At 43.0% G+C, this 25,561-nt stretch overlaps 2 protein-coding genes across 2 annotated transcripts in view; one reads left to right on the forward strand and one right to left on the reverse strand.

Annotated features, from left to right (window-relative positions):
• LOC140494017 (rho guanine nucleotide exchange factor 12-like) overlaps positions 1 to 3,354 on the forward strand; it is a 93,123-nt gene extending 89,769 nt beyond the window's left edge. Inside the window, exon 40 of the mRNA XM_072592949.1 lies at positions 1,633 to 3,354. Within this exon, the coding sequence (XP_072449050.1) occupies positions 1,633 to 1,643 (11 nt within the window). The 3' untranslated portion in view covers positions 1,644 to 3,354. The remainder of the gene's footprint in view (positions 1 to 1,632) is intronic.
• A 504-nt stretch (positions 3,355 to 3,858) lies between these two features.
• The window catches only part of LOC140494275 (tubulin-specific chaperone cofactor E-like protein), a 208,227-nt gene continuing 186,524 nt past the window's right edge, over positions 3,859 to 25,561 (reverse strand). Inside the window, exons 25-32 of the mRNA XM_072593555.1 lie at positions 21,844 to 21,954; positions 20,773 to 20,969; positions 14,139 to 14,302; positions 12,633 to 12,881; positions 12,011 to 12,173; positions 11,548 to 11,638; positions 4,404 to 4,523; positions 3,859 to 4,229 (exon numbers count right to left, since the gene is read on the reverse strand). Of these exons, the coding sequence (XP_072449656.1) occupies positions 4,129 to 4,229; positions 4,404 to 4,523; positions 11,548 to 11,638; positions 12,011 to 12,173; positions 12,633 to 12,881; positions 14,139 to 14,302; positions 20,773 to 20,969; positions 21,844 to 21,954 (1,196 nt within the window). The 3' untranslated portion in view covers positions 3,859 to 4,128. The remainder of the gene's footprint in view (positions 4,230 to 4,403; positions 4,524 to 11,547; positions 11,639 to 12,010; positions 12,174 to 12,632; positions 12,882 to 14,138; positions 14,303 to 20,772; positions 20,970 to 21,843; positions 21,955 to 25,561) is intronic.

Consider the following 25,561-nt stretch of genomic DNA (forward strand, 5'->3'; position numbering starts at 1 on the left):
CAGTAACAATTGTGAATTAGGTTGAGAGAATACTGTTGAAGTAGACACAAGGGAAGGATTCATAAGATGGATTTGAGGGACATAGTGAGGAGACTGTGTCCAGAAGTAGATGGCTTGTGAGTGGATGCTCCAGAGTTGACAGAATTCAAATCAGAATTGACCAATATTTGGTTTCTCAGGAATCTAGAGTCATGGAGATGTACAGCATGGAAACAGAGGCTTTGGTCCAACTCGTCCATGCCAAGCAGAAATCCTAACCTAGTCCCATTTTCTAGCACTTGGCACATATCCCCTTAAACCCTTTCTATTCAGATACCCATCCAGATGCCTTTTAAATGCTATGATTGTACCAGCCTCCACCACTTCCTCTGCCAGCTCAATCCATATACACATCACCCTCTGTGTGAAAGGGTTGCCCCTTAGGTCCCTTGTCAAGTTTTCTCTTTTCACCCTAAACCTATGCCCTCCAGTTCTGGATTCCCCCACCCCAGGAAAAGACCTTGTCTATTTACCCTCTCTATTGTCTATTGCCCTTCGTGATTTTACAAACATCCATAAGGTCACCCCTCAGCCTTTGATGCTCTAGGGAAAGCAGCTCCAACCTATTCAACCTTTCCCTGTAGCTCAAAGCCTTCAACCCTGGCAACATCCTTGAAAATCTTTTCTGAACCCTTTCAAGTTTCACAACATCCTTCTGACAGAAGGGAGACTAGAATTGTGCATAATATTCCAAAAGTGGCTAACCAATGTCCTGTACAACTGCAACATGACTTCCCAACACCTATACTCAATACTCTGACCTAAAGGAAAGCATACCAAACACTTCCTTCACTATCCTATCTCCCTGTGACTCCACTTTCAAGGAACCATGAATTTGCACTCCAAGGTCTCTTTGTTCAACAACACTCCCCAGAACCTTACCATTAAGTGTATAAGTCCTGCCCTGATTTGCCATTCTGAAATGCAGGGCCTCACATTTATCTAAATTAAACTCCATCTGCCACTCCTCAGCCCATTGGCCCATCTGATCAAGATCCCGTTGCACTCGGAAATAACCCTCTTCACTGTCCACTACACCACCAATTTTGGTGTCATCTGCAAACTCCTATGTTCACATCCAAATCATTTATTTAAATGATGAAAAGCAGTGGACCCAGCCCTGTCCTTGACAGGCTTCCAATCTGAAATACAACCCTCCAGCACCACCTTCGAGCCAGTTCTGTTCCAAATGGCAAGTTCTCCCTGTATTCCATGAGATTTAACCTTGCTAACCAATCTACCATGAGGAACCTTGTTGGTTGCCTCACTGAAGTCCATATAGATCATGTCCACCGCTCTGCCCTCATCAATGCTCTTTGTTACTTTTTCACAAAACTCAATCAGGTTAGTGAGACATGATTTCCCCCACACAAAGCCATGTTGACTATCCCTAATCAGTCCTTGCCCTTCCAAATACATGTAAATCCTGTCCCTCAGGATTCTCTCCATTGTCTTGCCCACCAATAATTACATTTGGGGAGTAGAGGAACATTTATGTAGAAGATTAGCCTCAATTATCTCAACTGGTGGACTGGGCTCAAGGTGCTATATGATCAACTGTTGCTCCAATTTTTTAATGTCTTCTCTCCACAGGCGACAGTTAATGCAGTTTGGTTGGATACAGAATCGAGCCAGACTTGGTGTTGAAATGTGGATGCTTGGATCTGATCCCTCAAAGCTCCAGCTAACTCTGGACTTTGGAGACATTTGTGGAACCAAATGTTGATTCTGTAAATGCCACTGAGTTCTGCATGTCATTTTTGGGATGGTCCTGCCGGTGACCAGTGAGTGCCACTGGTTTCCACCGTACTGGTGAGTTCCGGAACAGTTGATATAATCACCTTCCCTTGTGTACACTCACCTCTCTTGATTATAGAACTGATCTCACTCGCCACATGTCCAAAAACCAAATGTACAGAAATTTGGAAGAAAATCAATTTAGATTTTGAAGAAATCGAGATGTATTTATTTGTATCCACATGCTATGATAAATGCAATCTTTTTGTTATAATTTTTATTTTTGTAGTCTGCATTGAGCTGATTTGCAGATGAAGATTGAGATCTGGTCAATTAATGGAATTCAACACTGGGGGCAGTGAAATAGATGGAATAGGGGTGCAAGAGAATTATTACACTGTCAGAGAGACACGACACAGATGGGATGTGAGGAGGAGAGTTATAGTCGGCTGTTGTGTGAGAGGATGATGTGTTATTGCACAATTTCATAGCTACAGCATAAATATGAGAATGCTCGACAGGTTTCAGACCCATGTGCACTTGCTGTATCCTGATGAGCTGTAGAATCAGGGTTCTGGACCAAAGCTGTTTTATTAGCAAAGCCTCCACTTGGAGAGAAGCAACAGATTAAAGACCAGGTACTTGTTTCAGGTTATGATGATGAACTTTAAAACCTGTCATTTCCCTGGCATGTGCAGATTGTTTGCAGTATTGTTTTGTACTTTTTGCAAACGCATTTACCTGAGATAATCTGTACTTTTCGCAAACATGTATTTCTCACCAAGAGGGAAGTGTTGGATAAACAAACTATTTACTTAATAAAGGCAGATCTAGTTTCTGAAACAAAACGTTAGAAATGTTAAAATCCTGGGCTTGGGCTGACCAGCACTTTCTATCAGAATTTCTGATATGTTCAGGCATTTAGGACATCACCTCCTATGAACTGTGAAACACATAGTAAGTGGAACTTCCTATCCATTCCTGTGCCACTTGTTTAAGAAGCTGTTTCCGCAGACATGCCATGTCTAATTATGATTTCTGTTTCACTAATTGGTCTCAGATGTGGCTCTGAGGAGTAGTTTCATTGCTGAGCTGACAATCAGCCCCTAACTGAGCTGGAAGTTACTGTAGTTGTTGTTTTGTACCGATTACAGATTGAGTACAAGAAACAGCTAATGTGAGCCTAGTGCTGGGTTTCATTGTAAAGTCTGACTAAAACAATCACTTTCAGCTCAAACCATCAGTTACTTGACTGCTTGTTCTAACACTACGGATTGCCCCTGAGGTGTATACACATCTGGTGTAGTCCCTCTTGCTGTTCTATATATTGCCCTGCACATTACACTAACCTTGCTGCCTCCCCTAACCTATAGTTTTAAAGTTTAGAACTTTGACATATTTCATTTGTTTTTATCTAACTTTGTAAAATAGCATCTCGTGTAAGATTTAGTAAAGACATTATGTTACTTGAAAAAAATATAATTCTGTTTTTGGGATCTGGGTTTTAAAGAAATGTTTCATTATAATTATAATGTTGAAATATAATTAAAAAGCTTGTGGCTGAAAGATTTGCTTCTATTACTTTTGCCCTTGTGTGTAATTTGTGATTTTCCAGTCTGACCGTCTATTCTTCAATGTGGCTGAGCTGATTGGTGGCTGAATCCCACAGCTGTCTGTTCTCCATCCAGTATCCACCCTGGACAGCTAAGGGCCCCTCTCATCCAGGCATCAAGCCTCTGCACCCCGCTCCTGGAACAGTCTCCTGATTAGTCTAACTGTTAAGTCACAGCACTGGCTGTGATCAGCTGCTTGCCCTCTATCCAGGGAATATGGACATTGGAGGTGTTTGCATTTTGAACCAACTAATTTTAATACCTTTTTTAGTGAGCTGGAGTAATATTTGCTAATGCTTTTCCTGATATTTCTTTAGTTTTTCAAGTCTATTTACAACTGGAAGTATGAATGAGGGATGGTATGAGGCCATTTGGCCCCTAATGCAGGCACTATTAGTCAGTAAAGTCTAGGCTGATTTCCACTGTATGTTCATGAAGTGGAGATGGTTTGAATCAGAATGAGCCTAAATTCTAATGAAATTGTTTTTATTTTCAAATTGATCTTCCTACATTCAACAAAAGGCTGAATCCTAAAACCAAGAACAGTTCAGACTAGAGTTCTCACGCCTATAAATTCATTACACAGTCCAGATCTTATGATCCTTCACTACAGTAGTACTTAAATAAAACAAAATAAAGTTAATTTGACAAATTCCCCAACAGTACAAAAATGCATTGCTTCTTGAATTCTGATCAATGCCACCTGCTTCCAAAGCAATTGCTTCCATCTTCACTGTTGTTACGGTTTCAGGTTTTGTGTGTTTATCAATATCCAGCAAAACAGCTGTGTCATCACCAGAAGTGTGGGGAGAATCACTGGCTCACTACAAGCACTTAAAGCTGCAGAGAGACAAGAAATTGTTAATTTGAGATGGCAAATGGCATTAACATGTAGGTGAGAAACACCATTATGAAACCTGCCTCTTGACATTATTTTGTTTGTGTGCTGACCAAGCCCCAAACTGTGATTTTGGTCCAAAGCTAAGAAGAATCGCTGATTTGTTGGTAGCCTACCTCTGCAGTGTTTTCCATCCCAATGCAGAAAGCCAGTTGTACAGCTGCAGACTGCGTGCTCCACCTGACTTGTGCAAATCTGTTCACAGCCACCGTTGTCTTTCTCACACCAATCAGCTGCTATACAAAGAGAGAAAACATCACAACTAGTGCTGTTAAATTTTTGTTAGTGTCACACAGGTTCTACAGTGACCTTCTACCTCACTAGTGTTTGTACAGCACATCCAGGCACCCAAACAATACTAGAATAGTGCAGAGTGTCCTATGAATTTCACTGGTTCACACAACAGACCATAAATGCAGCGTTGAACATGATCTCATAAAGTCTTCCATTTATGCCTTGACTACCTTCAGACTTGAGAAGTTTGAACTCTTTCGGATTGGGCTTATACAATTGATGGTAGGGCCTTGGGTAGTGTTGCAGAACAGAGGGACCTAGGGGTGCAGGTACATGATTCTTTGACGTTTGTATCACAGGTAGACAGGGTGGTTAAAAAGACATTTGGAAGGCTTGCGTTCATTGCTCAGTCTTTTGAGTTATAGGAGTTGGGAATCATGTTGACGTTGTACAGGAAGTTGGTGAGGCCTCTTCTGGAATATGGTATCCAGTTCTGGTCACCCAGTTAGCGCAAGGATCTTATTTAGCTGGAGAGGGTTCAAAAGAGATTTACCAGAAAGTTGCTGGGTGTGGAAGATTTGAATTATAAGGAACGGTGAGACTTTTTTCACTGGAGTATAGAGGTGACCTTTATAGAAGTTTGTAAAATCATGAGGGGTATAGATCGAGTTAATGGTAGTTGTCTTTTCCATAGGATGGGGAATTTCAAGACTTAGGGCCACATTAAAATGAGAGGAGAGAGATTTTAAAAAGACATGAGGGGCAATTATTTTTTACAGAGGCTGGTTTACGTGTGGAATGAACTTCCAAGGGAAGTAGTGGTTGTGGGTACAATTCCAGCGTTTAAAATATATTTGAATAAGTATATGAATGGGAAAGGTTTGGAGGGATGTGGGCCAGGACCAAGCCAGTGGGACTAGTTTAGTTTGGGATTATGGTTGGCATAGATTGATTGGACTGAAGGGTCTGTTTCTGTGCTGTGTGAATCTTCTGGCTCCTATCTTTCACCCTCCTTGTGAATTGGAGGTCATTGAAAACTCTGCTGTTCCTGTCCTAATATGCATGCAGTTTCTTTCGCATATTATCCCTGAGCATGCTGGTGGACTGACACTGATTCTGGGTAAAAACAATGTGTGCAGATGCTGGAAACCAGATTCTGGATTAGTGGTGCTGGAAGAGCACAGCAGTTCAGGCAGCATCCAAGGAGCAGTAAAATTGACGTTTTGGGCAAAAGCCCTTCATCAGGAATAAAGGCAGAGAGCCTGAAGCGTGGAGAGATAAACTAGAGGAGGGTGGGGGTGGGGAGAAAGTAGCATAGAGTACAATAGGTGAGTGGGGGAGGGGATGAAGGTGATAGGTCAGGGAGGAGGGTGGAGTGGATAAGTGGAAAAGGAGATAGGCAGGTAGGACAGGTCATGGGGACAGTGCTGAGCTGGAAGTTTGGAACTAGGGTGAGGTGGGGGAAGGGGAAATGAGGACACTGATTCTGGTTAAACAATGTGTTGAGTTGAATACTTTCATCTTATTTTTCAATCCCTCCATGGCCTTGTTTTCCCTTATCTCTGTCACCTCCTCCAACTAGCTCTCTGCACTCCTCAGACTCTGATGGATTGAGCATCCCTGATTTAATCTGTCACTGGCAGCTGTGACCCTCACCTCTAGAAATTCCTCTCTACAGCTTGCTTTCTTTACTACTTTCCATTTTGAAAAGGTTCTTTAAAATCCATCACTTTAGCTAACCTTTTGGACAATTGTTCCAATATGGCTCATTGTAAAATGTTGTTTGGTAACAGTACTGTGAAGTGAAGGCCCTTTGGGATGTTATACTTTGGTAAAAGCATCATGTGAATACAAACAGTGGTGTCCTAATGGTTTGGGGAGGAGTTTTGGCAAAGTACCTCATAAAAAGTTGTCAGAAGAATGCACAGTGGATTGGTATGGATAGAGAATGACTGATGGGCAAGTGGGGATAAGGATTTCTTTTTCAGGTTGGTGACCTGTAACCAGTGGGGTTCTACAGGGATCAGTACAATATACGCTGACTTGGAGGCAGGAAGCAAAAGTACTGTAGTCAAATTTGCAGACAACACAAAAAAGTGGAAAGCAGGTTACGAAGGATATGACCAATTTACGGGGAGAGATAGTGATTAAATTGGACTCCCTACAGAATGGAAACTGGCCCTTCAGCCCAACAAGTCCACACCGATCCTCCAAAGAGTAGCCCATTTCCTGCTGACTAATGCACCTAACACTATGGACAGTTTAGCATGGCCAGTTCACCTGACCTGCACATTCTTGGATTGTGGGAGGAAACTGGAGCACCCGGAGGAAAGCCAAGCTGACATGAGGAGAATGTGCAAACTCCACACAGTCAGTCGCCCAAGGCTGGAATTGAACCCGGGTCCTGGCGCTGTGAGGCAGCAGTGCTAACCACTGAGCCATCGTGCCAGTTACGTAAGGTAGCAAATGGATATAGTGTGGGAAAATGTGAAGTTCATTTTGGAAGGGAGAACAAAGCAATAGGCCATTATTTAAATGGGAAAAAGCAACTATACAAAGCTGCAACACAAAGGGACAGGGCTGGGGGGAGGGGGAGGGGGAAGAAGGAGGACTTATGCACAAAACCCATAAAGCTAGTAGACAGGGGCAGAAGGGAAATAGAATATTGGCCCTTATTTCAAGTTGGTTGGAGTATGAGTAGGGAGTATGAGTAGGGAAGTGTGGTGCATCTGAGGAGCAGGAGAATCGACGTTTCGGGCATAAGCCCTTAATTCCTGAAATGCCCATTCTACTGCTCCTCTGCTGCCTTATCTACTGTGCTTTTCCAGCGCCACACTTTTTGACTGTGATTCTCACTTTCTCCTAAGAGTCGGGAAGTCTTACTGCAACTATACAAGGTGCTGGCAAGAGCACATCTGGAGTACTGAGAACAGCTTTGGTCCCTTTATCTAAGGAAAGATGTCACGTCATTGGAGGTAGCTCAGAGAAGGTACTCTGAGCTGATTCCAGTATGGATGGAAGGATTGTCTAATGAGCAAAGGCCAAACAGTTTGGGGCTCTACTCTCGGGAGTTAAAAAGAATGAGAGGTGATCTCATTGAAAGACGTAGGATTCTTAAGGCACCTGACGGGGTAAAAAAATGAGCGAATGTTTCTCCTCATGGGACAGTCTAGGACCAGAGGTCACAGTCTAGGAATAAAAAGAATGCCAATTTAAGACTGAGACAAGGAGGAATTTCTCTGGGTTGGGTCTCCTTGCCTCAGAGAGCTATAGGTGCAGAGTCATCGTGTATTATTAAAGCTGAGGTAAATAGGTTCTTGATCAGTCAGGGAATCGAGGGTTACAAGGAAAAGGCAGAAAATTGGATGTGAGGAATGTCGGATCAACCTTGATCTTGTCAAATAGTGGAGTAGGCTTGAGGGGCTGAATGGTCACCTTTTGCTTTTTATCTGTGCACGATCAACCCTTTAACAAAAGAGCTGCTGCCTTTTTGGCCAACCTCCTGACCAGTTTTCTCTGTACCTCAGTTTCTGCCTCTCCTTATTATTTTATTGCTTGCTTTTAAGACCATAAGACAGATGAGCATAAATTAGGTCATTCGGCCATTAATTCTGCACCACCTTTCGTTGCTGATAGGTTTCTCAGCCCCATTCTCCCTATAACCTTTGATCCCATTGACAATCAAGAACCTATCTATCTCAGTCTTAAATATACTCAATGACCTGGCCTCCACAGCCTTCTGAGGCAATGAATTCTGTAGATTTGTCACTCTCTGACTGAAGAAGTCTCTCCTTCTCTCAATTCTAAAGGGTTTTCCCTGTGCTCTAAAGCTGTGTCCTCGGATCCTAGTCTCTCCTAATGGAAACACCTTCCCAGCATTGACTCTGTCCAAGCCATTCAGTACTCTGTATGTTCCTCCTAAACTCTACCAAGTATAAACCCAGAGTTCTCAAACATTCTTCATAAGCTTTTCATTCCTAGGACCATTCTTGTGAACCTCCTCTGGACCCACATCCAGGGCCCAAAAGTTCTCTCAATACTCCAAACATTATCTGATCTGAGCCTTTTAAAGCTTCAGAAGTACATCCCTGCTTTTATATTCTAGTCTTTTTGAGACGAATGACAACATTGTATTTGCCTTCCTAACTACCGGCTTAACCTGCAAGTTTACCTTGAGAGAATTTGGACTAGAACTCCTAAATCCTTCTGCACTTCAGATTTTTGAATTCTCTCCCCATTTAGAAAATCTTGCTACCAGAGTGCACGACCTCTCACTTTCCCACATTGTACTCCATTTGCCAATTCTTTACCCACTCTCCTCACCTGTTCAAATCCTTCTACAGCCTCTCTGCCTCCTCAATGCTACCTGTCTCTCCACCTACCTTTGTATCATCTGCAAACTTAGTCAGAATGCCCTCAGTTTATTCATCTTAATCATTTAATCAGATAGATTAGACTAGATTACTTAGTGTGGAAACAGGCCCTTCGGCCCAACAAGTCCACACTGACCCGCCGAAGCGCAACCCACCCAGACCCATTCTCCGACATTTACCCCTTCACCTAACACTACGGGCAATTTAGTATGGCCAACACTCCAAAGATGTGCAGGTCAGGTGAATTGGCCATGCTAAATTGCCCGTAGTGTTAGGTAAGGTGTAGATGTAGGGGTATGGGTGGGTTGCACTTCAGCGGGTCGGTGTGGACTTGTTGGGCCGAAGGGCCTGTTTCCACACTGTAAGTAATCTAAAAAAAAAGTTCACCTAACCTGCACATTTTTGGACTGTGGGAGGAAACCGGAGCACCCAGAGGAAACCCACGCAGACACGGGGAGAATGTGCAAACTCCACACAGTCAGTTGCCGGAGGCGGGAATTGAACCCAGGTCTCTGGCGCTGTGAGGCAACAGTGTTAACCACTGTACCACCGTGCTGCCCATTAATGTATAAAGTGAAAAGTTGAGGTCCCAACACTGACCGTTGCAGTACACCACTGGCTGCCATCCTGAGAAGGCCCTTTTTATTCCCCACTCTCTGCTTCCTGCCAGACAGCCAAGCTTCTATCCGTGCCAGCAGATTGCCTTTGATACTCTGGGCCCTAATCTTACTCAGCAGCCTCCTTTGCTGCACCTAGTCAAAGGCTTTCTTGAAGTCCAAGTAGATAACATCCATTGCCTCTCTTTGGTCTAACCTACTTCTTATCTCCTCAAAGAAGTCTAACACATGGCTTCCCCTTGATAAAACCATGCTGACTTTGCCCTATTTTACCATACGCATCCAAGTATTCATCCTTCACAAAGGACTACCAAATCTTACTAAAGCTAATCAGCCTGACATTTCCCTTTTTTTTTTTGCCTTACTCCTATTTTAAACTGGGTGAGTTACGTTAGTGATTTTCCAGTCCTCTCTAATCCTCCTTGAAAGATCATCAGTCATGCCTCCATTTTCTCTTCAGCTATCTCCTTCAGAACTCTGGGGTGTAGTCCATCTGGTTCAGGTGATTTATTCACCCCCAGACCTTTCAGTTTTTCCAGCACCTTCTCCTTGGTGATGGCCACCATACTCACCTCTGCCCCCTCACTCTTGAATTTTTGGGACGTTACTTGTGTCTTCCACCGTGAAAACTAACACAAAGTAATTATTCAGTTCCTGACTTCCCTAGTCAGCCATGATTGTCTCATCCTCCCTGTACCATGCTGCTTTTTCCTCGGGATGAATCTCTGCTGTGTCTCCTCAATTACTCCCAGAAATGCCTGCCATTGCTGTTCCACTGTCTCTCCTGCTCGGCTCCTCTCCCAGTCAAATCTGGCCAGCTCCCCTCTCGTACCTCTGTAGTTGCCTTTATTCAGCAGTAATACCATTAGATCTGATTCCACCTTCTCCCTCTCAAATTGCAGAATAAATTCTATCATACAATCATTGCCTTTTAAGGGTTCCTTCATCTTAAGCTCCCTTATCAAGTCTACCTCATTGCACAATACTGTGGGCTCCACCACCTGCTGCTCCAAAAAGCCATCTCATAGATATCCAAAAGTTCCTTTTTTGTGATCCACTACTAACCTGACTTCCCCAGTCCACCTGCATATTGAAATCCCCCATAATCACTGTAACCTTGCCTTTTTTACACGCCTTTTCTATCTCCTGGTATACCTTATGCCCCACTGTTTGGAGGCTTGTACATAACTCCCACTATAGTTTTTTAACCGTTGCAGTTTCTCAAATCTACCCACACAGATTCTACATCATCTGACCCTACTTTGTTCCTTGCTGTTGATTTAATTCCATTTCTTACTTATAAGGCAACCCACCTCCTCTGCCCACCTGCCTGTCTTTTCAATAGGATGTATATTCTTAAATATTTAGCTCCCAATCCTGATCCTGTTGCAGCCATGTCTCTGTGATGCCCATCACATCATACCTGCCAATTTCAATCTGTACCACAAGCTCATTTGCCTTATTTTGTATACTGTCATGATTTGGAGATGCTGGTGTTGGACTGGGGTGTACAAAGTTTAAAAATCACACAACACCAGGTTATAGTCCAATAGGTTTAATTGGAAGCACATTAGCTTTCAGAGCGTCGCTCCTTCATCAGGTGATCACTTGATGAAGGAGCGTTGCTCCGAAAGCTAGTGTGCTTCCAATTAAACCTGTTGGACTATAACCTGGTGTTGTGATTTTTAACTTTGTATACTGTGTTCAGATATATCACCTTCAGTCCTGTATTTACTGTCCACTGTTCATTGTCATTGTTTTATCTGATGTGCTTGAAGTTTGATTCCTTACCCTTTCCAAACACTCTGTCCTATTTTGTGCGCTGGAGATTTTAATAACTTCTCCTGAATTCTCCTTTTTTCATTTGTTTCATGCTTTTCATGCAATTGAATCCATTCCCACAGATGTTAACCTGCTGCTGTTTCCCATGACCACCCTTTTTCACAAGAACATTTTATCTGAGGTGGTTTCACAATGTTGCATGATAAGACTAATCCTGGTCAGTATGCAAAATGTTCAACTTGATTGAAACTAACCTCTTCTCCTGATGGGACCAACAGATAGAATCTGCTCTTTCGGGAGTGGCCAGTCCTCATTGGAGAGCCTCCTGTTGTTTGTTGGACAAGTCTATAAGGACCAACACAGATTTGGTCAATGTACCTCAGCACCAAACCAACAGAGAGAGGTGTTTATGTGTAGTTGGACTTTTCCAATACTACAGAGGGATAGTTTGGATATTTATACCATTTTCATTATGCGAGCTCTGAACAAAAGGGGATGTGTGTATGCTCCCCACACCATCTGTGTGCAAGCACTTTGACAGCAGTCCTCACTTAGTGCACCAATTGTCACCTTGAGTGGGTCCCAGTTATTAAACTGGCAATCTGACTGGAGGGTTTAGTTTCAAAAGTAAACATCAGGTAAATTCTGCACAATAGCATGAATAGATTTAGAAGCTTGTTCAGTCAGAATTGTTAATAGAAGGCTGGTCTTACTCACAACTCTACAGTTACTTGTATCGGAGTCACATAGTGTTACGTCACAGTGCAGATGGACCTCCTCATAATCGCCGATAAACTTGAAGACAACCAGGTGGAAACGGCAGGTGAGAGACACTCCATTCTCCTCCATCTCAATGGTGCTGTCCTTTGAGTTTGGACATCTACTCAAAGCAAAAAGTGGGAGAAGCCATCATATGGTCCAGACTCGAGGGAAATTTGTTACGCTTCCCCCCCTTCCCACACCCACTGGAATCTGTAAAACACCCTTTCCCCTTGGAGGAGAGGCTTATAAACAATTAATTACAAACAAACGGAATGTATCAACCTACGTGTATGAGAAAAGAGGACAGACTATTAAAAGGCTATTTTCAGGGGATATAAATTGAAGGTAACATTGTTAAATAAAAGTATTTTAGAAGATTTCTGAAGGGTTGTGGGGAGTTGGGTTCTGCTGTGGCTGAAAGGAGAGGAACCCAGTTGAGAGGATCAGTTTACACAGTGGAGGAGCCCAGCAAACAGACCCCTGCTGCTGCTAAGAACATGTGCTTGAGAATTAGAGGTGGCATCTGTACTCATATGTGTCCATATTACAACAAAATCTTAAGGCAGTTCACACAAACCCTTGCTCTATTATCATGTAGCGTAGTCGGTCCTTTGGATTCCGGGATGGAGTGGCCCAGCACCGGTTGATGATCAGAATTAAGTGAGTGGAATCTGCACCTTCAACAAACACTCCAATATACAGGACGTCCCGTGTAGTGAGTGTCACCTCGCCCTCTCGATATGGAAACTTGTAAGATGAATTTTTATACAGAGCCATTTTGGTGATGAAACTACCTTCTTTGGTAGGAAGAGTGAGGTTGACAACACTGGAATAAACAGCAGCATCAGTAAACACCATGAATAAATTAAATCTTACCTCATATATACCTGGGTGCAAGAATCCAGGAATCTAACCTTCACAGCTGCAATGTGATTAAACTAAAACAAAATATTCAGCTGATTCTAATGAAGAGTTAATAATCTGCTTTCACCCTTCACAGAAGCTGCCTGACTTGCTGAGTATTCCCACACTTCCTGTTCAGAAAGCTATTGCACGTTTTCAGAATCTATTGTATTTTAGTTTTGTTTGAAGACCCTGGGTATTTTATCTGAGGAATTTATCCTCTGTAGTGAAAGATGGAAACTTGGCCCGAATAGAGGAGTATTAGTGTGTAGCAGTACCAAGATGAGTCAAGTCAGTGCATTTCATCATCAAACAGTGCAGCATAAACTACTTTACTGTAAATTACAATAAGTTGAAGATTACAATGAGGTTCCCTACATCCCAGTTTATACTTCCATTGTTTGTGCTGAAGTTGTAAACTTCATGTTTTTATTGATATTTAAAACTCAGTAGCAATAGAAAGACTGGATCTGTATCCAATATCATTTCACCTGATTGCAACCACTAAACTTCATATTTAACAAATTATTGAAAGACAGGAGTTTAGGTTTGTCCCTAGTGAAATGGGAGGTGAACACTTTCAATAATTTGTGCATCTGTCGCTTGCAACCTCTGATTGGAGTATATCTCAATATTGCCCTATTGAAAATATCCAGCAACATTTCAGAGAAAAAATTGATTTATTGAACAGATGTAACAACTAAAGTATAAATGACAATTCTGCAAAGAACTGAGAACCCCACAAAGTCTGCTTTCTCATCAGTTGCCCTTCTCCTACACATGCTCATAGGCAATAACACACAGAGTCCCTGCGCCACTGCCACCATCACATACACATGCACAGAGACACATTTTTCAGTCTCACAGAAGTGTATGTGAGAGACTGTGTTGCTGGAAAAGCGCAGCAGGTCAGGCAGCATCCAAGGAATAGGAGAATCGACATTTCGGGCATAAGCCCTTCTTCAGGCTAATGCCCGAAACGTCGATTCTCCTGCTGCTTTGATGCTGCCTGACCTGCTGCGCTTTTCCAGCAACACATTTTACAGCTCTGATCTCCAGCATCTGCAGTCCTCACTTTCTCCTACTTCTGTGAGACACCATGCTCAGTGTTTTAGAGGGGAACCACTGACAGGATCCTGCAGATGAAATGCCATTAGGTCTGACATAGGGCATTACTCACCTCAGCATTGGCCTCACAACAGTTTCAAGAGAAACTTTCAGGTCAAGTTCGTAGGCACAGGAGAACTCAACATTGATGACTCTATCACGGGTAATGACATTGCCTGTGTTGTTCAGACTTTCGATCCAGACAGTATTTATGTACATGATATGCGTTTCATTTGTCTGTTGAGAGAGAATACTGTCACCCTGAGACAAGGTTGTTATATTCTACAGGACAACCTGTACCCATTGCGTTCCCAACCATCCTGGCAAGTAGGCCTAGCACTGTAAGCCTCTTGTGGTGCAGAGGTGGTGCAGGAGGCCTGGGTTCAAGTTCCATCTGCTCCAGAAGTGGATAATAACATCCCTGAACAGGTTGATTAAAATACCTAGATGCTTGGTGAACAGGAGAGTCAATCTACCTCGGTCTTAAAGTATTCAGTGACCATGCTTCCATTACACTCGGGAGAAGAGAATTCCACAAACTCACCGTCCTTTGGGAGGAAAACAATTCTCATTTCCATCTTAAATGGGAGACTGTTTATTTAAAACTGTCCCTTGTTCCAATGGTTCTGACAACTGGAAAACTCCTTTCAACATCTATCAGGCTTTTTTAAACATTTCGCTAAGATCACCTCACTCTGAGGTTCAGTGAAAATGGGTCCACCCTACTCAACCTTTCTTTCTAGGATAACCCTTTATACCAGAAATCAGCCACGTGAACTTCCTCTGTACTTTGGACATGTGTTTGGCTTGGTGCATATCCACTCCAGTGTTCATTTTCCCTTTTGTTCAATCATGTGATGTGCGCATCACTGGCTAGGCCAGCACTTGTCCCGACTGCATGAAGAGTCAACTACACTGCATATGTAGTTCAGACTGGGTAAGAATGGCAGACTCCTTTACTAAAGGGCACGAATGAACCAGATAGGTTTTTGTCACAATTGGTCATCATTACGCTAGCTTGTTTAACTTTCCTCTGTTTTAAAAGTTAATTCAAATTTCATCGTTAAGCATGCTGAGATTCAGACCTTTGACCTCAGATCTTTATCCTTTCGGTTCTGGGTTACTAGTCCAATGATGATACCATGACACTGCTACATGATTGGTCAGTGTAATGTGGAAAAGTGTGAGGTTATACATTTTGAAAGGAAGAATGGAGGCAGAGACTATTTTCAAAACTGGGAAAGGCTTGAAGAATCTGAAACAGAAAGGGATTTGGAAGTCCTGGTTCAGAATATTTTTCAGAAACAAACTAGGGTCAGATTGTGTAGAATCTGTGTGGGTAGAATGAAGGAACTGCAAAACTAAGAAAACCATAGTTGGGGTTATGTACAGGTCCCCAAATAGTAGTCAGAAGCTGGGTGCAAGATACACCAGGAGATAGAAAAGATATGTAAGAAAGGCAAAGTTACAGTGATCATGGGGGATTTCAATATGCAAGTGGACTAGGGAAAATCAGGTTGATAGTGGTAGGCAAGAAAAGGAATTTGTAGATTGTCTATGAGATGGCTTTTTGGAGCAGCTTGTGGTGGAGCCCACTAGGGACCGGGCAATACTGGATTTACTGTTGTGCAATGAGGCTAACCTGATGAGGGAGCTTAGGGTGAAGAAACCCTGAGGAAACAGTGATCATAATATGATCAAACTCACTCTGTAATTTGAGAGAGAGAAGATAGAATCAAAGGTAACATTATTATTGCTGATTAACGGCAACTACAGATACATGAGGGAGGAGCTGGGTAGAATTGACTGGGAGAAGAGCCCAGCAGGAGAGACAGTGGAGTAGCAATGGCAGGAGTTTCTGGGAGTAACTCAGGCGACACAGTAGAGATTCATCCCGAGGAAAAAGAAGCATGGTACAGGGAAGGTGAGGCAACCATGGCTGACTAGGGAAGTCAGGGATAGCATAAAAGCAAAAGAGAAAGTATAATAACGTGGTGAACGGCAGTGGGAACCCAGAGGATTGGGAAGCTTACGAAGATCCACAGAGGGCAACAAAAAAAGTAGTTGTAAGGAGGGAGCAGATTAAGTATGAGGGTAAACTAGCCAGTAATATAAAGGAAGACTGCAAGAGTTTCTTTAAATATATAAAGGGCAAAAGAGAGGCAAAAGTGGATATTCAACTGCTGGAAAATGAAGCAGGAGAGATAGTAGTGGGAACAAGGAAATGGCTGAGGAACTAAATAGTTACTAAATACTAAATCAGTTTTCACGGTGGAAGATACAAGTAATATCCCAAAAATTCAAGACTACGAGGGGGCAGAGCTGAATATGGTGGCCATCACCAAGGAGAAGGTGCTAAGAAAACTGAATGGTGTGAAGGTGGATAAATAAACTGAACCAGATGGACTACACCCCAGAGTTCTAAGGGAGATAGCTGAAGGTAGTGGAGGTGTTCGTGGTGATCTTTTAGGAATAACAAGAATCAGAGAGGGTCTGAGAGGACTGGAAAATCACTAATGTGATACCCCAGTTTAAAAAGGGAGTAAGGCATAATACAGAAAATTACAAACTGATTAGCCTAACTTCAGTAGAGTGGAATCCATTGTGAAGGACGAGATTTCTGAATACTTGGAAGAAGTGTATAGTAAAATAAAGCAAAGTCAGCATGGTTTCATCAAGGGGAAGTCATGCCTGACAAATCTGCTACAATTCTTTGAGGAAGTTACGAACAGTTTAGACCAAGGAGACCCAATGGATGTTATCTACCTGGACAGCAAGACCACCTTTGACCAGGTGCCGCAAAGGAAGCTGCTGAATAAGATGTCAGTGTCAGATGCCTACGGTGTCAGTGGCAATCTGCGAATATGGATAGAAGCTTGGCTGTCTGGCAGAGAATGGGGATACAAGAGGCCTTCTCAGGGTGGCAGCTGGTGACAAGTGGTGTTCTGCAAGGCACAGCTTAAAAATGTGTTGCTGGAAAAGCGCAGCAGGTCAGGCAGCATCCAAGGAACAGGAGAATCAACGTTTCGGGCATAAGCCCTTCTTCAGGATTATGCCCGAAACGTCGATTCTCCTTCTCCTTGGATGCTGCCTGACCTGCTGCGCTTTTCCAGCAACATATTTTTAAGCTCTGATCTCCATCATCTGCAGTCCTCACTTTCTGCAAGACACCGTGTTGGGACCACAACTTTTCACTTTATACATCAAAGATCTAGATGAGGAAACTGAGGGCATCCTGGTAAGTTTACAGACGATACAAAGAGAGGTAGAGGGACAGGTAGCATTGAGGCGGTGGGGAGGTTGCAGAAGGATTTAGACATATTAGGAGAGTGGGCAAAGAAGTGGCAGATAGAGTACAACGTGGGAAAGGGTGAGGTCATACTTTGGTAGGAAGAATAGAGGTATACAGTATTTTCTAAATGGGGAGAAATTTCAGAAATCTGAAGCACAAAGGGACTTGGGAGTCCTGGTCCAGGATTCTATCAAGGTAAACTTGCAGGTTAGAACATAGGATATTACAGTGTAGTACAGGCCCTTCGGCCCTCGATGCTGCGCCGACCTGTCATACCAATCTGAAGCCCATCCCACCTACGCTATTCCATGTACGTCCATATGCCTGTCCAATGACGACTTAAATGCACTTAAACTTGGCGAATCTACTACCGATGCAGGCAAAGCATTCCATACCCTTACTACTCTCTGAGTAAAGAAACTACCTCTGACATCTGTCTTATACCTATCTCCCCTCAATTTAAAGTTGTGTCCCCTCGTGTTTGCTGTCACCATACTTGGAAAAGGCTCTCCCTGTCCACCCTATCTAACCTTCTGATTATCTTGCATGTCTCTATTAAGTCACCTCTCAACCTTCTTCTGTCTAATGAGAACAGCCTCAAGGCCCTCAGCCTTTCCTCGTAAGACCTTCCCTCCATACCAGGCAACCTCCTAGTAAATCTCCTCTGCACCCTTTCCAAAACTTCCATATCATTCTTATAATGCGGTGACCAGAATTGTACACAATACTCCCAAGTGTGGCCGTACCAGAGCTTTGTACAGCTGCAGCATAACCTCCTGGTTCTGGAACTCAATCCCTCTATTCATAAAGGCCAAAACACTGTATGCCTTCTTAACAACCCTGTCAATCTGGGTGGCAACTTTCAGGGATCTGTGTACACGGACACCGAGATCTCTCTGCTCATCTGCACTCCCAAGAATCTTACCATTAGCCCAGTACTTTGCATTCTGATTACTCCATCCAAAGTGTATCACCTCACACTTGTCCACATTAAACTCCATTTGCCACCTCTCAGCCCAGCTCTGCATCCTATCTATGTCTCTCTGCAATCTACTACATCCTTCGTCACTATCCACAACTCCACCAACCTTAATATCATCTGCAAATTTACTAACCCACCGTTCTACGCCCTCATCCAGGTCATTTATAAAAAAGACGAACAGCAGTGGACCCAACACCGACCCTTGCGGTACACCACTGGTAACTGGACACCAAGATGAACATGTTCCATCAACTACAACCCTCTGTTTTCTTTCAGCAAGCCAATTATTGATCCAAACTGCTATGTCTCCCACAATCCCATTCGTCCACATTTTGTATAATAGCCTACTGTGGGGAACCTTATCGAACGCGTTGCTGAAATCCATGTACACCACATTAACCGGTTTACTCTCATCTACCTGTTTGGTCACTTTGTCAAAAAAGTCAATAAGGTTCGTTAGGCACAACCTACCCTTCACAGGTTGAGTTGGTAGTTAGGAAGGCAAATGCAATGATGGCATTTACTTTGACGGTATTTGAATATAAAAGCAGGGATGTACTTCTGAGGCTCTATAAGGCTCTTGTCAGACCACATTTGTAATATTGTGCACAGTTTTGGGATCCATATCTCAGGAAAAGTGTCCTGGCCCTGGACTGTGTTCAGAGGAGATTCATGAGAATGGTCCTGGGAATGACAAGCTTAACATATGAGGAACATTTGAGGAGTCTGGGCTTATACTTGTTGGAGTTTCGAAGAATGGGGGGGAGGGGATCTAAATGAAACAGAGTACTGATTGGCCTGGACAGAGTGAATATTGGGAAGATGTTTCCATTGGTAGGGGAGACGAGGACCTGAGGGCACAGCCTGAGAGTAAAGGGAAGACCCTTTTATAATGGAGATAAGGAGAAGCTGCTTCAGCTAGAGAGTGGGGAATCGATGGAATTCATTGCCACAGAAGGCTATGGAGGCCAGGTCATCGAGTATGTTTAAGACAGAGATAGATAGGTTCTTGAGTATGAAGGGAAGTAAAGGTTACAGGGAGAAAGCAGGAGAATGAGATGAGAAACGTATCAGCTGAATGGCCTCACTTCCGCTCCTATATCTTATATCTTAACTCTCAACATTAGCATCCAGGTTCGGTTGGTCTTCGGTTAGGAAGTTAAGTTCAATTTTGGCATTTATTTCAAGAAAGCTGGAATACAACAGCAGAGATGTACTGCTGAGGCTGTCTAAGTCTCTCATCAGAGCTGAAAATGTGGTGCTGGAAAAGCGCAGCAGGTCAGGCAGCATCCAAGGAACAGGAGTAGGGCTTATGCCCGAAACGTCAATTCTCCTGTTCCTTGGATGCTGCCTGATCTGCTGCACTTTTCCAGCAACACATTTTCAGCTCTAAGTCTCTGATCAGACAACATTTGGAGTATTGTGAGTAGTTTTGGGCGCCCTATCTAAGGAAGGATTTGTTGGCCTTGGAAGTGGTCTGGAGGAGGTTTAAAAGAATGATCCTGCGATGAAGTGCTTGTCATATGAGGAGTGGTTGAGGACTCTGGGTCTATACTTGATAGAGTTTAGAAGGATGAGGGGCGAGTACTGAGACACCTGGATAGAATGGATGTGGAGATGATGTTTCACTAGTAGGAGAGACTAGGATCCAAGGACACAGCCTCAGAGTGAAATGACAATCCTTAGACTGAGATGAGGAGGAATTTCTTCAGCCAGAGGATGATCACCTTGTCACAGAGGGCTGTGGAGGCCATTGAGTGTATCTAAGACAGAGGTAGACTGACTCTTGATTAGTAAGGGGATCCAGACAGGAGAATAGGGTTGAGAAACGTATCAGCCATAATTGAATGGCGGAGCTTACTCAGTGGGCTGAAGGGTCTATTTCTGCTCCTATTGCTATAGTCATTTTCATAGAATAAACCATGTCTTCAGTTCAGGATACTTGCTCCTGTCAATTGCCATTATTCACTCTGCCTTCTAACTCTGCTCTTAATAAGTGAGAGAGCGTACAGCAAGATGCTGCAGATCCCAACCCCCCCCAGAGCTGAGACAGACGCTGACAGACAAGCTCCCTCTCGTTCTGTAAGAATCTCTCAATTCACAGGGAGATTCTTCTTCAGCAGGTCCCACTCTCACTGCTCAAACTTCAAGTCCCAACATATTTCTCTCCAAACCTCCCAGTGTGCCCCCTGCCCTGAGCTGAATGATTCCTTTCCTTCCTCCCTGACAGGGCTTGTGCATCTTGCAACTTGACTCAGCTTCTAAAGAGGGGGGGTATAGAGGCTAGATTCAAATTCATTAACCGAAAGGACTTTGGAATAAAAAAGGGAATGTGACTGGCGAAAAGTGCTGGAACATTTGATTGCATCAGCTAAGAATGAGGACGTAACCAATTCTTTTGGTGACAAAATGCTACAGGTAAGAAATACTCACTTTCACTATATTGCCACAGTTGTGGTTGGTATTATTGATGTGAAATGCAATATAATCATCTCCTTCTGACCCCACACAATGGATATCATTAATTCGAACATCTTCACGCTCAAAGCCCAGTTGATAAAGTCGACATTTGGAAACATAAACTTGCATCTGTGAATATTTACACACCACGTCTGCCTGGACAATATCATCTGTAATGGAACGGCAAAGGAACATGATTTAGTGGTGAACGATAACTGTCCAAGAAGCCAAACTTAGTGAGTGAACCAATCTACATATAGCAATCTTGAACTAAAAACCGTTTATGTTGATAGCAGTCCCTTCGAGGCGCCCATATTTAATCTGTAGGCATGGCAAAAGTCTTTTCCCTCAAATGGTGGTATGTGAAACAAGGGAGTGGCTCATGTAAACAGCAGAAACACATGCGTGTATAAGCTCAGCAAATATGGGAAAGAGAAAAGGCTAGAGAAGATGTTAATCGGGTAAGAGGTGATCCATGTGAAACATAAACACCAGCATAGACCAGTCGGGCCAATTCGCTTGTTTTGGTGACCTGAGCTCTATAGAACCCTATATATTCCAGGGACACTGTTCAGTGCAGTATTCAGCAAAGTGTTGTGCTCAGACATTAAGACAAGGCCAGTTGAACCACTGAAATGGATATAAAGAATTGCACAGTATGAACCATTTACAAAACTTTTTTTTTCTGGTGTTTGAACATTTCCAGTTGAAGGAGATTCTGATTAATTATCTAATTTTCAGTTTCTGACAAAAAAACTTTCAATTTTTAGTTGATTGAGATGCTTTGAGAATCCTGAAAAATATGAATGTAACCTTTTGCTTTTTAATGAATGAATGAATGTCTTGACTCTGGACCATTTATTTGTGATTATTATTCCTTTTGGAGGGATCTTGCTAGTTCATACTGGGTTCAAGATCTGTTGCTCAATCTCAATATTTATGGCCACGAACTAACATTTGGAAAGTTTCCTACACCATTCCTACTCTAGTTAGACATTCCCTGCTCAGGATTTAATTAGGTATCCAGTGTTTTTGCATATTTACCAATGTCTGGGCTTGGCTTTTCTGGGCAGCCACACAGATCACCATTACCCTGTCGACATAAACTGTAATTGGTGCAAATGCCTCCAGCACAAGGATCCTCGATCAATTCTGCTAAAAAGAAACAGACACAAATGGTTAACCCTCAGCAACCTCCAGAAACATTCACTTGCTAAGAGCTGCGGGTCAAAACAGATCAAAATTATGGACACACTGGAGTTTGCGGGTAACAGTGTAATCATTATAGTATCACTGGCTTCAACTGTTGAACTGGAGACTGTGCTGCAAGAATTGAAGGGAGAGTTGCCAGAGCACTTTAAACAGAATTTGAGAGTTGGTCAAAGGCAGAGGATGTGACTGAAAGACTAAGAATTATGAAGGTCCGGTTGCAGTTATTGAGGAGATTCCATTGTTGACTTTGATCAACAGGTTTGAGGGACTGACCCATGTAGATGGGCAACTGAACATAGCAGCATGATATAGGAAGCCATTTTCAAGTGGGGAGGGTGAGTGGTGATAGGGAATGATATAACTGGGGTGAGGAGAGGCATGGTAAACAATGGCAGACTGAAAGGAAATGTTGTCTCTCAGGTGCCAGAGTTAAAGACAAAACCTCAAGCTGAAGGTGAACCTAGATTGGTAAAGGGGAGGAGCCAAGATAACTTAAGAGTGATGTCCTGCTGAGAACTATTGAGGAATTAGGTTCCAAATTAAAAGGCAGAACTGTAAATCTCAAGATTGTTACCTGAGCCCCATGCAAATAGGCTTTAGGTCAAGTATGTTTGAAAAACATAGTTCAAAAAGTGGTAATGAGAAAAAAATGGTTGCAATTCATGGGTCACTGACACCAGTAACTATGCTGTTCCCTTTAAGCTGAACTGGGGCCAATGTCCTGGCAAATCATCTAACTAGAGCAATAGATACAGCTTTAAATTAAAAATGGTAGGTGCTATGGGGAGTGGGGAAGTCTCTGGTGAAGGGGAATTTAGAACATACGAATTTTGAAATGGAAGCAGTAGACCATTTGTTCCCTCAAACCATTTCTGCCATTCATAAGACCATCAGGAGGTGTAGAAGTCCACACTTCGGGTGTAACCATTCTTCAGGACTGGGTCACATTCAAAACATCGACTTCTCCACCTCCTGATGTTGCCTGGCTTTCTGTGTTCTTCCAGCCTCCTGCCTGTCTACTTTGGATTCCAGCATCTGCAGTTTTTTCTAATCTCTATTCATAAGACCATGGCTGATCTGTTTGTGTTTTTAATTCCACATTTCTATCCACCCCAATAATCTTGCCTTTAAAGAATCTACTTACTCCTGCCTTAAAAAAATTCACTGACCCCGCAAGAGGGCAAGAGTTCCAAAGTCTCACAACTCTCAGAGAAAAGAGTTCTTCTCTCCATCCTGAAAGCACTACTCCATTGTGCCCCTAGTTCTGACCACGAAAAGATACATTCCTCCCACATCCACCTCATTAAGCCCATTCAGGATCTAAAGGGAAGAGTCAAAGTAGTGGAACAGTGTTGTAGTTTGGGAAAAGACATACAGATTGAGACAGGGAGTCAGAGAATTTTATCATAATACTTTGCAGAAGCTTTCACAACAGTTTATGGATGTTGTGTAACCAATTAAAAGTAAGGTAATTTTGATTCGATGTTGTGGTGTATAGAGGTATATTTAATAAATAACTTTATAATGTCAGTGACATATTCTAGTGCCAAAATTGTTATCTTAAAAGTCAGTTACAAGAGTATGAAGGTAGAACTGGTTAAAGTTAATTGGGTCTGTAATCTATAACTTATAGTAGTAATAAAACGATGAGAAAAACCAATTGATTAAATGAGAGGGGTGCTGCAAGGGTAAGTGCTGGGATCTAGGAAGCCTGAGGAATGGGAAAATTGGAGAATGCAGCATAACACCACTGAAGTGGATAAAAGGAAAAAAATATATAAAATGAGAGTAAAATAACTGAGAATATAACACGAAAGGTAGTACATAGAACATAGAACATAGAAAAATACAGCGCAGTACAGGCCCTTCAGCCCTCGATGTTGCGCCGACCGAAACCTACCTAACCTACACTAGCCCAATAACCTCCACATGCTTGTCCAATGCCCGTTTAAATGACCATAAAGAGGGAGAGTCCACCACTGCTACTGGCAGGGCATTCCATGAACTCACAACCCGCTGAGTAAAAAATCTACCCCTACATCTGTCCTATACCTACCACCCCTTAATTTAAAGCTGTGTCCCCTAGTAACAGCTGACTTCATTAGCGAAAAAAGGTTCTCACTGTCAACCCTATCTAAACCCCTAATCATCTTGTACACCTCTACCAAATCTCCCCTAAACCTTCTTTTCTCCAATGAGAACAGCCCCAAGTGCCTCAGCCTTTCCTCATACGATCTTCCTACCATGCCAGGCAACATCCTGGTAAACCTCCTCTGCACTCGTTCCAATGCCTCCACATCCTTCCTATAATATGGCGACCAAAACTGCACACAATACTCCAGATGAGGCCGCACCAGAGTCTTATACAACTGCAACATGACCTCAGGACTCCGGAACTCAATTCCTCTACCAATAAAGCCCAGTACACCATATGCCTTCTTCACAGCACTATTTACCTGGGTGGCAACTTTCAAAGATCTGTGTACATGGACACCAAGATCCCTCTGCTCATCCACACTACCAAGTAGTCTACCATTAGCCCAGTAATCCATCTTCTTGTTACTCCTACCAAAGTGAATGACTTCACACTTAGCTACATTGAACTCCATTTGCCACCTTACTGCCCAGCTCTGCAACTTATCTATATCCCGCTGTAACCTGCCACATCCTTCTTCGCTGTCCACAACTCCACCGACTTTCGTGTCATCCGCAAACTTGCTCATCCAGCCTTCAAGCCCCTCCTCCAGGTCATTTATAAAAATGACAAACAGCAATGGTCCCAAGACAGATCCTTGTGGAACACCGCTAGTAACTGTGCTCCAAGATGAACCTATACCATCAACTACTACCCTCTGTCTCCTTCCAGCCAGCCAATTCCTAATCCAAACCTCTAATGCACCCTCAATGCCATACCTCCGTAGTTTTTGCATTAGCCTGCCATGGGGTACCTTATCAAACGCCTTGCTAAAATCCATATACACCACATCTACTGCTTTACCCTCGTCCACTTCCTTGGTCACCTTCTCAAAGAATTCAATAAGGTTTGTGAGGCACGACCTGCCCTTCACAAAACCATGCTGACTATCCTTGATCACATTATTCCTATCCAGATGTTCATAAATCCTATCCCTTACAATTCTCTCTAAGACTTTGCCCACAACAGAAGTGAGACTCACTGGCCTATAGTTACTCGGGCTATCCCTGCTCCCCTTCTTGAACAAGGGGACCACATTCGCTATCCTCCAGTCTTCTGGCACTATTCCTGTAGACAACGACGACATAAAAATCAAGGCCAATGGCTCTGCAATCTCCTCCCTAGCTTCCCAGAGGATCCTAAGATAAATGCCATCAGGCCCAGGGGACTTATCTATTTTCATCCTTTCCAGAATTTCCAACACCTCTTCCCTACATACCTCAAAGCCGTCCATTCTAATTAATTGTGACTCAGTATTCACATCGGCAACAATGTCCTATTCCTGAGTGAATACTGACGAAAAGTATTGATTTAGTGTCTTACCGATCTCCTCCGCCTCCACACACAACTTCCCAC

The sequence above is a fragment of the Chiloscyllium punctatum genome, chromosome 23 (assembly GCF_047496795.1).
Source record: "Chiloscyllium punctatum isolate Juve2018m chromosome 23, sChiPun1.3, whole genome shotgun sequence".
Classification (NCBI taxonomy): domain Eukaryota; kingdom Metazoa; phylum Chordata; class Chondrichthyes; order Orectolobiformes; family Hemiscylliidae; genus Chiloscyllium; species Chiloscyllium punctatum.